This window comes from Kryptolebias marmoratus, linkage group LG6 (assembly GCF_001649575.2).
Source record: "Kryptolebias marmoratus isolate JLee-2015 linkage group LG6, ASM164957v2, whole genome shotgun sequence".
NCBI lineage: Eukaryota > Metazoa > Chordata > Actinopteri > Cyprinodontiformes > Rivulidae > Kryptolebias > Kryptolebias marmoratus.
This window is the reverse complement of record NC_051435.1, coordinates 15,870,840-15,888,219: the sequence shown is the minus strand read 5'-3', so window position 1 is coordinate 15,888,219 and position 17,380 is coordinate 15,870,840. Positions and strand designations below refer to the sequence as shown.

Here is a 17,380-nt window from a genome sequence, read left to right as displayed (position 1 = left end):
TGTCTTTGTCCGTTCGCTGGGTGCGTACCTCAGCGAGAAGCTAAAGTATGTGGAGAAAAATAACATTTTTTACACATGGCAATGAAACGGCTTATGTTATCATGGGCCCAACTTTGATGTCAGCCAAATTCCTCGATGAAAAAGTAAATCAACAAAGCAAGGTTACAACACTCGCAGCAATTACAACGCCAGTTATTTTTCCATTTATCGCCTTTGTGGTTTTTGCACAACAACACGGATCACCCCTCCACCTCTCGCTTTCTCTGCCTAAAATCAATTACTTAGGGGCAATGGTAAAATAATTGAGGGCACGTTTAGGCCTTGAAAATTAAGACATAGTTTAAAATTGTTTTTTTTTTTTTTTTTTTTTACTCTTAACTTTGAGGTGTTAATTTACCTCTGAATTCAAACATGGGAAATAAATGACAGAGAGCACAATGTGTTATTTTTAGGCAGGGAGATGATGCAGTAGTTCATTTATTAGCTTCTTTTATTCCTCCAGGAAAAGCTACTCATCAACAGGAAAACAAAGTCCTGTAGCTCAATTCAAACAGAAATCTACGTGACATGCACACTCACACACAAGAAAGATTTAATTAGAACATAACTGCATATTCAAATGACAAACACTTGTTTTTTTTTTTTCTTTCTGTCACTTAATGAAAACATTTTTGCCAAAGGGTTTGTGTTCAAAATAAAGCCTCACACTGACTTAATGTCATGGCCAAACAGGAACAGAAAATATCATACCTTAAATCATTTTTCCTTTACCTGTGGTGACTCTTTACATTTTGCTGATTTTCTGGTCAGACGTAACAATAAAAACATCAAATTATTCAATACAGGTTTCTGAGAAACTTCACAAACATAAAGTGGGTTCTTGGAAAACATGCCAGCTAAGGTAGTGGGGTATTAAAGTGATAGGTTGGATCTTTTAAAGTGGGTTACTGTGGAAGGGTTGCAAAGGGTTAATATCTTACCTGTTGTAGATAGCTCTTTGTACAAGCTTAGTTTGGAGAAACAGAGATTAGTTCTGACAGACTGATGAGCTTATTTTCAAAATCCCCAAACGGTTTATGCAAATGCTATATTGTAAACCTTTATGTTAACATTAATTTCACATTACACAAATATCTTGGCAGAAATAATATGGTATTCTTGCTGGAAGTGCCCCACACTGAAACAATAAACTAGCCCTTAGCTCATGAATCCAGTCAAAATTAAACTGTTTCTCTAAACTGAGGTTGTTCAAAAAGCTACAGTACCTACAGCAGGTAATATATTAATTATTTATGACCTTTTCAGAGAACCCCACTTCACCAGATCTGAACTATTGCTTTACAATAATAAAAAAAAGAAAGAGAAAAAGGGAAAGAGAGCTGCAGCAGTCACTTCAGCTTGTTTTTTTCCCTCTTCGTGTATGTGTGTTGTCCAGATGTGCTGACATCAAACACTGGGCAATAGGAGGAAGGAGGTTGTGTAATTAAGGGGTTTAGAGTATGGAGAATCGCAGGGGAAAGAGTTAATGGAGGAAATTTGAGGCTCTGACTGTTGCTGACATTTACAAAAAGGTCCATTTTTTCTCTCTCTCTTCTCACAGCACCTATCTCGTGGTGCTTGATGTAATGACGGGGTGCCAGCAGAAGAGACGAGCTGCTATCTGTAAATCACAGTCCCTCCTCAGTGATCCACATCCACTGGTGATAGCTGTGATGGTCACTTTGCTGAAAGAGAGAAGGACAGAGAAAGATACAAAGGGGTGAAGGATTTGTTTGAATTGTAGCAGATTTCAAAAGTAAATCAAGGCAAACAAAACTAATGTAATAATAATCAGATTGAGATGTTATAGAGGCTATACACAATATAGTTTTGATTTTTTTGTGTCCTTTTTTCGATTACTAAGCTGCAATTGTCTCCAACCTGCTGCATTTTTATCAACTGCGAGTTATCAATTCAATTAGAAATTAATCAAATGTATCCCCCCTCAAACAAGCTGATAGCTGACAACTATCTAATGGCTCTGGAAACAAATAGAGTAGGGTTGTAATCCTTAAGAACAATTTATCTGCCTCTTTTCGAAATTTCACTGTGACATACAAATCATTCACTTGTTCTAATCTAACCTGTCCAAACGACCTATAGGTTGTTGATCACTTGACCCAGTGGAGTTCAAAGGTCAGCCACTCCAAACAGCTATCAGCTTGCTGCAGGTTGCTGCAGGTGCAGTAAAACCGCTGTTTCTTATCAGAGCTCTTTGACCCCTCATTAACCCCTCGCTGCTGCTTTGAGAATTATCACCTGACACAAAGGAAAGAAATCCTTCACAGCATCTGGTGGGCTCGTGTGTTTGTGTGCGGTCTAGAGCCAGAAAAACTGAGTGAGTGGCTGAGAATTAGACCTACTGAGAGAAATGAAAGTTAACAGGAGTTAGCAGGAGTTATTAACCGTGTTGGGGAAGGAGTTAGTTGCTCCACTTACAAAAACTGGAATATCACTATCCGCTGAGCCTAACAAGAATTTAAACACTGAATCCTTAATGAAAACCTTTTGTTTTGGACTTGTAATTTACTACTTGTAATTATCTACTTTTCAACTGGTAAATATGCAGGCGCAGCCAGTCCCTACGGGCTTAAAATAATCATTCACCCCAAAACAGAGTTCCTCCCAATGAATAATGTAAATTACTTGATTCCATAGCTTACTGTGTACTGTTTTGCTCTGTTTGTTTTTTCATCTATTTTGACTCTTTCAAATTGAGTTTACTATAAACCACAAAAACTAAGGACAGAGAGAAAACACACAACAGTACATTTTCTTGAAGAAAACACAGCGATGCGGTTGCTCAGTAAGGAAAACAGCATTTTGTTTTCTGCGTCTTCTGTTCCAGTCAAGTGTATGTTCAGGACCAGGGGATATACGAACCACAAGTGTGAGCGACTTGAAGCACTTTACCGAACGAGCAAAGACAACACGAGTCAAGCAAAGCACATTTACACTGTGCTATGCTATGAAACTAACCATGCCAGGTCAAGTTACCATTGCAACTCAGCTTGGCGAGAGCTATGTGTAAAAGTTCAGAATCACAAAAAACAAACCCTACATATTCTGTTGAAGATCATTTACTGTATAAAACTCTGCGGAGCATTTGAACTGGCTCTTTGAGGACATGATAAGTCCCAGTCATTTGACAACGCCAGCATCTTTTTGGGATTAACTTAAAAGTGATTAACTGTTGCATGCTGGTAGATAAAGATTTTCTCTTCTCCTGGAGCTGTTCCATGACATCGTGTACTATGTCAGGGGCGGCCAATCCTGGTCCTCGAGGGCCACTATCCTGCATGTTTTACTTGTTCCTCTGCTCCAACACACCTGATTTGAATCAGTGGGTGATTAACAGGCTTCTGCAGAACATGAAGAGGTCATTTAACCACTGAATCAGGTGTGTTGGAGCAGGGAAACAAGGAAAACATGCAGCATAGTGGACCTGGAGGACCAGGATTGGCCACCCCTGTACTATGTGAACACACTTTTTGCATAGCTTCTGAGGAGAAATAATGATGCTGTGCACAAAAAGCTTTGTCAGTTCTATTTCAAAAATACACAATGCTTTGCCTTCTCTGTGTGCTCGATACATTGATGATGGAGGGTCAAGACAAGGAAATACTCAAAACTTTCAGAAAGTGGGATATGGCGTGTGTGACACAGTAATCGTCAATGCTAGACAGAGCTTCCCTTTTACTGGACACTTGGCTGCAGTTGTGTTGTTTGACAGTGAACGTTTTCCTGAATACTCCAACAAGTTGCCAACAGCAGAACTGGGGGAGGCAGTTGATAGATATTCAATGTTAAGTAGGCCACAACTGCACGCAGAGCTAACTCTCATATATAAAAACCCTGACTTCAGGACATCCAGAAGCAATGGCATTGTTTCAGGTTTTTTTTTTTTTTTAAATAACAACATCCTGCAGGATGTGTTTTCGGAAACTCTGAAGCTACTTCGCATTTTGATCACTACCCCCATGACAACCGCAGAGTCTGAACGATGCTTTTCCACACTCAAACAAATCGAGACATTTTCTTCAAAATATCACGACACGGGACAGACTGAATGCACTGTCTATTGAAAAGCGACTGACACACAGCATCCCTGATTTCAATAAAGCTGTGATCAAGAAATTTGCGCAGCTAAAAGAGTGCTGTGCCAAGGAATTTTGTCTGACACCAAATGGGCCTACCTTAACCTACTTTTAGATACAGCTCAACCTGCTTGTTCCCAGCATGTAATTTATTTTTTCTGTACTCCTCAGATGGTTGTTAAGATTAATAGGCTTGACAAACAAACTGAAAAGCGCAGTTGTCTTTCTCAGTTTTGAGTTTTCATTTATTTTATAACTGCTTTGAGTAAGCTATTCAACATTTTGATTTGACAGCATAAGGTCATTAGCCAAAACCTGCTTTAATTAGGCATCTGTTTTACAGTCCCAATAAAAAGTATTCATCCCCTTGGATGTTTGACCCTTTCATTGCTATTATAAATCAGTCATGGTCAATATAAATTAGCCTTTTTGACAAAAAAAGACTCTCTTCAATGACAAAGTTAAATCCAATTTCTACAGATTAATGCCAATTAAATAAAAATGTCATCTAAAGTAAGTGATTGCATAAATAATGCCCCCTTTAAAGTGACCTTTAAAATCCTAATTCAACTCAAAGTAAAGATTATTAAAAAGTACAAGTCAGGGGATGGATACAAAAGGATTTCCAAGGCCCTAAACTTCCCCAGGAATTCTGTTAAATCCATCATCAAGACGTGGAAGAACTATGGGACGTGTAAATCTACCAAGAGCAGATCTTCCTCATAAACTGAGTGACCATGCAATAAGGAGAATAGTGAGAGGGGCAACCAAGACACCTGTGCCCTCTGTGAAGGATTGGAAAACAATTAAAGGATGTAAGTCAACAAAAGAGAAATATTACTAAGGGCGTGAATATGTTTGTAACCCTCTGCATGTGTGTGTTCCTCTGTGTGTGCCGATCGGTGGGAGAAAAGACGTGGAGTGTGTGTTTTTCGCCAAGTATTGATGCTGATCTGTGCACACAGCTGTTCGTGTTTTTTATTATTATTTTACACAGCTAAAATTATTAACACTTCTGCTTTCTTCCTGTGTCAAGGGGGAAGGAGCTTTCACCTCTGTCTGAATTTATTATTAGACTGGAAGGTTTTGGATGAAGCTCGTGAGACGCAACCTTGACCAGCAGGAGCTCAGAGAGAGGGAAAAAGGCGACAACATTGTGCACAAAAGAAAGCAACAAATTAAATATTAATCAACATATAGTCTAGGTTTTAGATAGATTTACACTTAACCTAAATGCTATATTACTGAGGCAAAAACAAACTTATATACAAAAACAAACTTTGTATCTACAAAGCCAAAGTGCTTTTTGTCTAAGTAACTTATTGGAAAATGTTTGTTATTTCAAATGTAAGTTATGAAGAATACAGATAAATAGTGGTGGTTACAGCTCAATTAAAAACAGCATTATTAAACATTTCTTACTAATGTGTATAAGTATTCTTATTGTAAAATGGTCCCAAATTAATAATACAATAAACTGCAGCTGAGTGGCAATTAGCAAATGGAGTTAAATGTGAATTGAACAAAGAAACAGGAACTTCCAAATCAAAACAGGAAGTATAATAACAGAACTGACAACTAAACACAAACAAAAGAAGTTAAAATCAACCAGAACTAAACTTTTAAACAAAAGAAATAAGAGCTACATGAAACCTTAGGATGAAACTGCAATAGCAATGACAAAAATGATTTGCTGAGTTGAAAATATAAAGACAAGCAGTGTTGGTTACCCTAAACTAACTCTCCCTTGGCCTTCAGGTCAAATTGACCCAAAGTTACAAGGGCTTTTCTACTTCTCTCTATTGCTCTCTCGTTTGAGGGCTTCAGGAAGGTTAAAAAAAAATCTGAAATCTTTTACCACCAAAGCAGTCCTGTCCAGTCAAGTCAAGGTTTTCACCAGAAACTTTCCAAATCTGCAGAAGAATCTGGCACTGACAGCCTTCAGCTGTAGAACATATCAGCCCTGTAAGTTGCCATAATGAGGGCTGTAGGACTTGTTTGTGGAGCATGTCCAACTAAAGCTTCATTTCTTGAGAGCTGGAGGATTTGAAGACTTAGCCAACACCTTCAGCTCATGTAGGTCAAACTGTTCTTTGAAGATTTTTAAAGTGTGGCACTATGAAAGAGACAGCTACTATTAGAGAATACTGTTTCTTTAAATGGGGTGCTTAGTAGGCAACAATGCTTAGATATGAAAAAGGCAGGATCCAAGGCTTTCCATCTGAACACAGGTCAAAGAAGCAAACCTTCTTCATATAAGGTGTCCACTCTCTTCCTCAGGTTAAAGATATACATACACAGAGATGACCATCCTTATATTGTAAAAGAAAATTTGATTCTTCAGACCAGGCCAAGTGTTGGAATGTTCCATGATCAAATTTTAAATAATTGACTGTCCATAGTGGTTGTTTACAGCAGAGGAAAAGGGTCAGCATGAACTCCTGACCATTCTGCAGCCACACAGGCCCATCATGTGACAAATATAGTGCTGCATACACGTTCTGACACACTTTTTTTAGAACAAGCCTTAACATCTTCAACTGCAGCAGCTCTTTTATTGAACTGAACATTGTGTGTCATACATTCACTCCCCACAGGCTCCACTGAGTGTCGATCAGCTATAAATGGATATTAAAACCATATTTGGTAGGTTCTAAACTCTACAGACAGGAGCTAAAGTTACTGTCCAGGAATGGTCTAGTTATCTTCTCTTAAAGAACTGAAAACAAGGTTACAAAGAGTACTTTCAAAATTAGGTCCTCAAGTTTGAATTCCTCTTTTTATGCTGCTTTTCTTGCTGCCAATCTCAGCAAAGTCTGGGCAGGATCTGCTTTGGGGTTGCCTACCTTATGACTGATATGTTGCTGGGTGTGGATGTTTGGTTCACAGATGATATATGTGGTCATTCCCAACATACTGAATGCCAACAGCAAAACGAACAAGCATGAATTGTTGAGTTTGACATTCAGACGAAGGTTGGGTGGATGCTTCTAGTATCCACAGTGCAACCATAAGAATTCAATGAGAAACACAATATAGCGTATAGAAATTGCTTTATTTGAGTATTTTTCTTGATGTCGTCACATGCTCATAAGCAGCAGCTTTTGTTGAATGCAACACAGCACTGCACATACAGTTGTATTTTATCAAATGAAAGTAACATTCCTTGAAGAAATGCATATCACCTGCTACTTTTCATGCCAAAGTTCAAAACAAAGATCTCATGGGACCTGTTAGTGCTCGGTGCACATAGTTAGGAATGTGTGTCAGCTTCTACCACATGACATTTTAGCTCAATAGCTGTAAGAATGACTGAGTTATAGTCATTTTTGTGTTAGCTAGGGTTGATTAACAGTGGTGGCCACCTTGAATTGGGTTGACTTCAAAAGTGATTTAGCTGTATTTGTCCATTCAATGATTATTTTCTGAGTTAGACAAAAATCTGTCCAGTGGTTATGAGATGTTTTGCTATCAAACAGACAACCACACACACACACACACACACACAAAGGCATGATTATGGTGGCAGGTGATAATTAGAAGATGTTATGGAAATAATTTTCCCAGTAACCAGTCACATTATCTTTTACCACTAAAGCTAATATACAATCTATTGTTCTGTAAAGAGAAGTGTTTGGGGAATGGTGCAGAGCATCAAGATCTTGGCATATGAAGTGACAAAACTCCAGCCAAAGGTAGAGTTAGTGTTTACTGAGATGATTAAAGTTCAATCATGTCATGCTTTATATGATACCTTATTTCTTTTGAAAGGTATGATCTTAAAAATAATGCTGTTACTAACTCTGTTGTGGGTGCCAATCTAATTAGTAAGAACACATCATACCTGGTCCTGAGCTGAGAATAGCTATACTGAGTAATTCTTTTAAAAAAGGTTTCAGAACCTATTTAAAGTTGAATTTTAAGAAAGAAACATGAAACACAACTTTTGGCAGAAAGGTTGTAAAGGAGGCTGTGATTCATGGGATTAATGGGTTCTGCGTTTTATTTATTGTTAGAACTGGCAGAACACTGAGGTAAACCCAACAGTATGACGTGCGTAGAGGTGTAGCGGCCTGGTCTCATTTCACGTGTGTGTCAATAGACACAGCTGAACATCATGACTGATGACTCGTCTCAGTTTGATTTGGTGCAGCCCGACTCTAAAACCCAAAATATCTGACTCCGACAATGGAGACAGGCTTTTCAAACGCCTTTTGTGGAGTTATCGTGGCCAGCACTTTTGACAATGAACCTCAATATTCTGAACTAAAACACACTTTCTGTGTATAAAAGGTTGAATAAGAAGATGCTTTACTTGTGCCACTGGATGCACTTGCCATGCATGCTGAGAGAAAGAGAAAGGAAGGATCTTCAAGTTTTTAAAGATTTAAAGTTTTTTTTTAAGATGTTTAAGCTGCAAAAAAAAAGTTTTTATTAACCTTGGCATACTGGTCACAAATTTCATTTTCATACCTGATTCTCTTATAAACCATTGTGATTACTTTCACCTGCATTTTCTAAAAAAAAATTCTTTTTTTTTTTTTTTTTTAAAGAAAATTTCCTTTCCTTCCGTTCCTGCCTTAGATCATACCTCCTATACCAAGCTGTCTTTTCTAGTTAAAATAGTTTGGCATTTACAGCCATTGGTTTGCCCCACAGACATCATCTCTTCATGTCGCTTCAAAGATGCTTTTAACACCATCAAATCCTGAACTGTTGATTTGATTAATTTGCTCACTGATGTCTGGTTTTGTCCCAACTGCTTTCAAATTGGCCGTCATACATCTTGATCCTTCTGTTCTTTTTGTAAGCTACGTTTTTCTTTTAAATGTTTCATAAAAGGTCAAGTTTATATTCTTTGCAGTCATACTTAACTTTAAAGGGTGCTACTGAAAAAAATAATCTTTTTGGTTTTAACTCTTGCCACTGCACAGAAATAGCTCTTTGAATTGTATTTTAGTAACTTGCGTTCAGCTGGTAATTCTGCCGTCCTGGTGCTGTTGGATCTGACTGCAGCCTTTAGCACAGTGGATCATAATGTTCTTCTCTTACGTTTTGTCTCATATGTTCACATTAAAGGTGCAAACAGTCCTTAAACTTCTTAAACTTTAGGAAAGTATCCATCATCTGCATTACCACTAAGTTTTTGAGGTACCTCAAGGCTTCATTTTAGGCCCCCTTCCCTATATATATATATGTATATATATATATATGCTTCCCTTGAGATCCATTAAAACAACATTTTGCTGATAACTTTCAGCTAAAAGCCAAACTTTTATTAAGACTTTGTTAAATCTTCTTTGATAGAAGACTTTGAGATGGTAATTCATACCTTACTAAATCTTATTTGGATTACTGTAAAGTTTGATATGATTGTCTTAGTCTGTCAACACTTCGGTCCCTGTAAGATGCTTAAAATGCTGCCGTCCAACTGCTAACAAGAAAGAAATGGTATGATCATATCACACCTATGCTGACCTCACTGCACTGGTTTTCCGACCTTTTCAGGATCCAATTTCAACATTTAAAGCTTTTTGAGAGTCTCAGTGTCATGGCGCCACTTTGCTTTTCCAGATTTGTGCACCATCACACTCAAGCCAGAGTACTGCGACCCAGAAATCAGTTTTCTGTTAAACTTTCATGGATCCAGGCTCAGAAAAAGAGGGGTTTTGATTGTGGCTCCTAATTTGTAAAACAGCTTGCTTATACTTTTTAAAATTAGCATTTAATATTAGTTTGATTATTTTATTTTTTTTGTTGTTTTCTTAGACTTCATTTTTGTTTCCAATTCACTGGTTTTATACCTTAGCACTTTGGTCAACTAAAGTTGCTTTTATATGAGCTATTAAAATAAACTGTAACTTGACCTAATGATTTAAACATGTGAAGATCCAACACTGAAGAGGGATCAATTTTTAACACTGATTTGGTTTACAAAACCGTTTCTTTCTTTATGTTTTTAATTACTGTAGCTTTTTCAAGGGGGGAACATTTTCTCTGCAGCTTCTTCTCTGTCTTCACTAAATACTAATTATATCTGCTGTGAAATTAAAGATTCAGACAGCCAATTTTCTGTTTAAAATGCAAATCTGAAACAATGTCATTTCTAGGCTTTACTTTATTTGTTTATGTATTTATTTATTTATTTGAAAAGAACCTTTCTGCCTGGAGTACCTTTGAAATAATACGTTCTGTGACATTTTAGGGGAAGTTGGAGGATTTATAACAATCAAATACCTAATTATGGTTTACTTATAAGATTCTGACACCTCTCAGATATGTGCTTTTAGTTTGAGACAATGAGTTTAAAAAGGTTACAGCGGGCTGTCTCCCACCGAAATAAAAGACGAGGAAGCAGGGAGGGGGTGAATGGAAGCATTTGTAAAAGTAAGATGAGGATGCGCTTAGAGGCTTTGGACCCATGACCCGGTGAAATCCGCCTTGATTAAGACCCCTGTCACACTTTTATTCATTAATGGACACTACCCCCCATTACACATACTCATTATCTATTTTCTCTTCCTTCCTTTCGTCCAAAAAAAAAAAAAGCCAGGTTCCTGTGGAGTGGCTGGGTTTTGTGTGGTCCTACACTCTGTCCTGTTTTCATCACTACTCTGACGGGTTAGTCCTCGGTCCCCCCACCACCACCACCCCTCCTCGCACCTGCGCCGCTCCCAGGTCCCTGCAGGAATGCGCTGGGGCTTGTAATCGCCTTTGTGGGGGCCATTGAGTTATACGGATGAGTGAAACTTCCCAACCTCACAGCGCGCTGGCCGCTGAATGGGACTCAGCGTGGGGCGACTCTCCAACCCTCGGACGCTGCCAAATTCCAACAGAGGCGCGCCACAATCACTCCCACACAGGCCCCCCGATATACCCTGCCAGGACAGGAGGGACGAGACGGCGGTGGCGTGGAAGGATGGGGAGGGGGGCGTTGGGATACGTTTGTGGCGCAGAAACAAAATGAAGAAATCAATACAAAACTCAACACCAACGGACCACTTTTTGCGTCGAAAATGGGGTTTTGTCACGAAAAAATGCGCAATCATTTCAGTTCTTTTTTTTACTAACTTTTGAGCAACTTGATGACGTGAAACAGAGATCTAAGCTACAAATAAGGAGTTCCAAAACCTTGACTATGTCTTTTCAAAAACCTCCACAGGTTGCAGATTCCAACAAGGGGGAAATCTGAGCAAACAAAAAGGTCGAGAATTAAAAAAAAAAAAAACTAAACAAAAAACGCGTTTTGCGATTGCTGTTGGAGGAAAACAAAGTTTGAAAATAAATCACGTTTTTTTCTTCTTTTTTTTGTTTGTTTTTTCCCCTCCCCTCAACTTTTGCTCCATTTGTGCTGCTGCGTTTCGGTGCATTAGGTCTGCGCGCCGGCGTGCACCGCGGTACGGTTGTGGGTAGATGGAGAGAGCAACACTGCAGGATTAAGAGGCAGCAAGATTGTTAAACATGTCAACGTGTAATAGCACGATAAGGCCCTTCCGAGGAATTCATTGGCCCAGCTGCTTTCTCTATTCCGCGCTAATCTCGCCCGGCACATTCGCTCTGTGCAATCTGTCTCCATAATCTTCTGTGACAGAGAGCGGGCGACGAGAGCAGGCTGCTTGGTAATTTTTTCTTTTCCTTTTTTTTTTTTTAGAAAGAGAGGAGGGGGGAGAGACGCGGAGAAAATATGCAGAGGCGTGATAAAGTGACGCTAATTATCCCCATTTAGGACAGGGAGTGCAAGGGATCGGGGCTGTGCGAACAACCGATTGTGCTGCCGCGGCTGATGGCCTCATAGCTCGGAATATATCGGTGGCTACAAGATAAGAGGATCGCGCGGAGGAGAGATTTATTGGCCGGTCAGCTATAAACACGGAGTGGGGGGGGCGCACATAAACAACACTCATCCACGGGTTGTAGCAGTAACCTGTTCTGCCACATATACCAAGAGCCCCGTATGCGTTACACCCTACACTCTCACACTCCCCCACCCTCTTCCACCTCAAGGTGTAATTTATGCGGGTTAAATTTGCCAGAACGCTCCCTCTTTGAACCTGGCGATGCGCCGTGACGCGCTCCGCCTCTCCGAGCTTTCACTGTTTAATCCGCATCTCTTCACATCAGCAGATAAGACGGGAAACAGATGCGGGACACGCGGACACCGCCCTCCCTCCCTCCCTCAGCCCACCTCCCCCTTTAGCCTTCAGGTGCAGGGATGTCTCGGATTATTTGTCTTTCTTCTTCTTTTTTTTTTCTTTTGGAGTTTCAAAAAAAACTTGCTCCCAACAGATTTAACACGCATCCTTATGAGGTTTTAATTGACAAGCCGCGCACGTCTTCATCGGTGTGAAATAGGCCCTTTAACTATGTATTTGAGAATTGATTTTTAAAATGCATAAAGTAGGCATAAATTCCCCCTGATTTGCATGTGTATGACTATTAGTCGGTATATCTTTAAGCCCGCGGTGATCAAAACTGTCAAAGCAGCTGTCAAATATGAAATCATCTTCAGGGGCGTTTCAATTCCTAAATTACCTTTAAGAGGATTGAAGACGTATCTTTTTTTTTCATAAAGTGCGGTCTCATGAAAATTAAAAAGTCCTGATCTAAAATCAAACATGCTTAAAAGAGCAAATCTAGAGGCTTCTCGTTCGGAGTGTCCCCTGGGAAGTTTTATTCCCAAAACGCGCTGTACTAAAAGCCGCAACTTTTTTTGTCACCAAATGTGAAACAAAAAAGACATTCAAACGTTCTTTTGTTTCAGACAAACTGCGGGAGAAACTTCACATGATTTTCGTGCCTTATGCAGTTTTCTTCCTTTTAACTTCCCTGACTCTTTTGGCTACAAAAAGCGCCAAAATCAAACTACAGAAATAATCTTCCAAAAAATAAATAAATAAAATACAATGCGTAAAATAATTGTGCCATGCTGTGAAGATGAACAAAAAACTGAGATAGGTGAAATATTAACTGTTAGAAATATGAAGCTCGTGAAGGAAATTTGCCATATAGGATAATAATAAAAATGCAGTAAAAGATTTTGAAGACATTTTGAGAATGTTTCTTTCATCTGGGCCTTTATATTACCTATAATTTACGTATCTGCCTCACAGCTGTTAAGGTGCAAATCATCAGGACAGTTTATATCAATCATTTTTTAAACAAAGCAGAAGATAAATCAGTGATCCAAGTCAAAATGTGATTTTTGAGGACTCTAATACATCTTCTTTGAAATCAAACATTTTGTATTTGGAGTCTTTTGTAAATTTATATATATTAATATAAATAAAGAATGAAATTGCTTCACAACTTCAGAACACAATTAACAGAAACACAAGAATGCATGCTTTTACTGTTTGAATGATAATCAAATAAATGAAAAATAAATAGGATGTAATTAAATGCAAGCCATTTTATATGCTAGACATTTACGACAGGTTACCTTTTTTGGCGCAGAGTTTAAAATGAAGTGACCTGCAATGAGTGTAAAATAAGCATAATTATTATTACACAAATATACTCTAAAAAGGTCTAAATATAAAAAAATATCAATTTTAAATATGCTTTAATTGAATTAAACGACATTTCAGACTATGTGAAGGCCGACAAGAAAATGATGAAAGTACAAATTAACAACGATAAAATTCTTTTTCCCTTTGAGAAACTGAAGAATACTAACAGGTGGATTTTATATGAGGCTTCTGTGCTTTCAGTGTCGAGCTTATTTTGAAGGAATCAAATGATTAAAATGGAAAGAAAAACTTATAAGAGGAGAGAATGTCTGTTGTGATTCTTTTCATTTTAACAATAAAAGATACGTCATATTTCAGCCCATGCAACTGGGAGGGAATATGATGCAAAAAAGTTTTAAAAGAACATTTGGAAATAACAAAAATATTCAACTCATTATTCCAGATTTTTCTCCTAAAAACTGTAGATTTGACGCGCGAATCCGCACTAAAATCTGTTTTATTTGTCTGTTTGTTTAAAGCTCAGAGGATCAGGGTCCAGCTGCGATGCCCAAAAATAAAAAAAAAGATATATTATTATTATTATTATTATTATTATTATTATTATTATTATTAATAATAATAACATGATGGGTTAGTTTATCATTTTGTCTGAAAACGTGAAAACTCTTTAAGCACTGTGAAAATAACCAATCCAAGACGGTTTGTTTTTTTGTTTGTTTTTTTTTTCTTCTTAAGAATCAAAGCAACATCTCGTGAAATTTATTCAATTCTTCTTCATTGCAGAATCAGGGGCTTTTCACTTGCAGAAAAGCGCTTAAATTACAACAGCGGCTGCTCCGTCATTCATTCTGTGAGATATTAAAACTATTCACAATTTACAATAATTAGAGCGTTACAATAAAAAAGGAGATGAGTTCCCAATAAAAGAAAAAAAAAAGATTGAAGACACAGGCTTCTGCAAATGAACACAAATGTTTAAGGAGTGTGATCTTTTTTTCCCCCTCTCGTATCTTTTAAAGCACTTTCTTATGATTATGACACCGTTCCTCATTTTCAAATAACTTACAAGAACCCCCCCCCCCCAAAAAAAAAAAGTGTGAGATAATTTAAGCAAATGCCCCTCCTCCCCCCGGTGTTCCCCTTAAACTAAAGTAATGGACAAACAGATGGTAGTACAATATCTCAGCTTCATATTATAATTCCACTGGTGGTTATTTGATAATAATAATAATAAAAAAAAGCCGAGCTGATTTTGTTATTTTACCCTTCATTTACATTATCATAAACATTCTGTACAAAATGCAAGGAGCTCTCGGGAGCGGAGTTATTTAGAAAAGAGGTAAATATTTGGTTCTGTTCTGTGTTCTGTTCTGGGAGTTCTAAATGTGTGTTAGAGGGACCGTCCCGTTGACTCCAGCCGCTGCGCTCTGGTAGTGCTGCGGTAAGGCGTGGAGTCTGCTCTGCATGGACGGGTCCCCCGGCTCCCCGGTCGGTAAATACATGCTTATCATCTCCCGCAAGTCTCCGGGGCAGGGGCCCCGTGCGTGTGTGCTGCTGACGGGGGGGCTTACGCTCGGCTCCGACTTCACCAGCGACCCTAACGTCCCCATGGCGGCCGAGGAGGAGACGCCGGAGCCCTGGTGCTGCGTGTAGGTGATCCCGCCGTAGCTGGACGGTGAGGCGTTCATGTAGCTCTGAGAGTTCGAGATGGGGCTGTACTGCAGGGCCGTCATGTCGTAGCGGTGCATGGGCTGCGGGTTGTGCGAGTGGTGGTGGTGCGAGTGGTGGTGGTGGTGCGCTCCGCTGCCGGGGTGCTGGCTGTAGGCGAGCTGAGCCTCCTGCATCATCGCTGCGGCCGCAGCGGCTGCAGCCACCTGCCCCGAGTACGCGCCGTTCGCCCAGCCGTTCATGTGCGCGTAGCCGGAGCCGGCGGAGCCTCCGTGACCCCCGGGGCTCTCTAACCTCTGTCCGACCCCGGATGAGCTCATGCCGACGCTCAAACCAACTCCACCGCCGGCGCTGGGTCCAGACAGCAGTCCACCAGCCAGGGAGTATTTGTCCTTCTTCAGCAGCGTCTTGGTCTTCCGCCTGGGCCGGTACTTGTAATCCGGATGCTCCTTCATGTGCATGGCTCGCAACCTTTTCGCCTCGTCGATGAAGGGGCGCTTCTCCGCCTCGGACATCACCTTCCACTCGGCGCCCAGCCGCTTGCTGATCTCTGAGTTGTGCATCTTGGGATTCTCCTGCGCCATCTTCCTGCGCTGCCCGCGGGACCACACCATAAACGCGTTCATTGGTCTCTTTACGCGCTCCTGGTTCGCTTTATTGGACCCGCTGTTCGGCCCCGTGCTCGTGTTCGTTTGGGGGCCGGGGGAATGGAGGTCAGTTTCCATCATCATGCTATACATTCACCTGGCTTTAAACTTCACCACCAACAGAGAAGAAGAAGAAGAAAAGGAGGAAGAAAAAAAAAAACAGTTTCAAGAACGGTCAGGAGCGCACAAGTTCGAGTGCGCTGAGGCTAAAACGAATATTCTAACCCCAAAGGAAACAAACAGCAGATGAAAATTAATCCGAGAAGGCATATAAAATGTTCTCCAAGCAGGATTTCACCTCGTCTTCTGCTGAGTTGCTTCACATCCAGTGTGACAAAATGCGCATTTGAGCCACTTTCCCTGTTTGAGTTGAGAAGTTGGTTAAAGCGGCGGCCATATGATGCGCACTGACAGCGGTTAAATGAGCCACGAGCGTCCAATGGGGCTGGAGCAGCGGAATGATTTGCATGGAGTTTGGTCAGGTGACTAAAGGAGCACAGAGGAAGAACACACCGGAGGAGGAGGAGGAGGAGGAGGAGGAGGAGGAGGAGGAGGAGGAGGAGGAGGAGGAGGCAGAGAGGAGGATCAATCCCACAAATAGCAACGAGGCATTTGAAATGTTTCAAACAAGCTCTCAGAGACTTTAACGACAAAAATAACTAAGATTTGTTCGCGGTGATGAAGCGGCTGAATGGTGGGGGTTTTATCTCTGATTACAACGAGTCAAACTTCTAAAGAAGTATTAAAGAAGAATTTCGATTAATCGCCTAATATTACAACTTTAAAAAGTGCTCTAAAATAAGTCGGATCAAACCATTTTAACTACATTTTCTTTCCTTATTTGAGCCTTAAATACTCCCACCTATAAATCCAAGATTCTTCTTCCCTTGCAGCTAAATCCAGTTTCATGTTATCCAGTTTTTTTTTAAAGATGAACCGCGGCTTTTAAAAACTAAACTCCTCATCTATTTGCCCGTCCTCTGTTGTCCTCCAAAGTGTGTGATTGGGATGTGAAGAAATAGTACGCCTCAGCTGCAATAAACACGCGCACTCGAAGCAGGAAATGATATGACAGAAACATGATTTTTCAAGGAAAAAAAAAAGGTGTTCCAAGAGGAGAGGTGCGTAAAGATGGATGGGCATTTAATGAGGTGAAGTTGCGGGGTAACGCGCCGTGATCGCCGTCTGCTGGTGATGGGAAACGAGCTCTGTCCAAAATCCCCCCCCCCCCAACCCAGAAAAAAAAAATATATATATATATATAAATATCAGTTTTTAGTTTTACGCAGCTGTTGCTTTTTTATTTAACATCCCGCCGAGGAGCCCGGTTGTAGACCAGAAGAGAAGAGCAGTCCGCGAGACTTCGAGTCCGCGCATAAATAATCCAGATTTCACAGCTGACCTCCCATGAAAAGCCCCAATCAGCCTCTAATTGAAAGGGAAAACGAAATACCACTTC

The 17,380-nt window shown here is 40.0% G+C and overlaps 1 protein-coding gene across 1 annotated transcript; it reads right to left on the bottom strand.

Moving 5' to 3' along the window:
* Positions 1 to 633: 633 nt before the first annotated feature.
* Positions 634 to 17,124, bottom strand: sox1a (SRY-box transcription factor 1a). The gene is made up of 2 exons (XM_017410313.3): positions 15,178 to 17,124; positions 634 to 1,724 (listed from the first exon to the last, which is right to left on the bottom strand). The coding sequence occupies exons 1-2, from the start codon at positions 16,012 to 16,014 to the stop codon at positions 1,668 to 1,670; spliced, it is 894 nt and encodes a 297-aa protein (XP_017265802.1). The 5' UTR covers positions 16,015 to 17,124; the 3' UTR covers positions 634 to 1,667.
* Between the last annotated feature and the right edge of the window lie 256 nt (positions 17,125 to 17,380).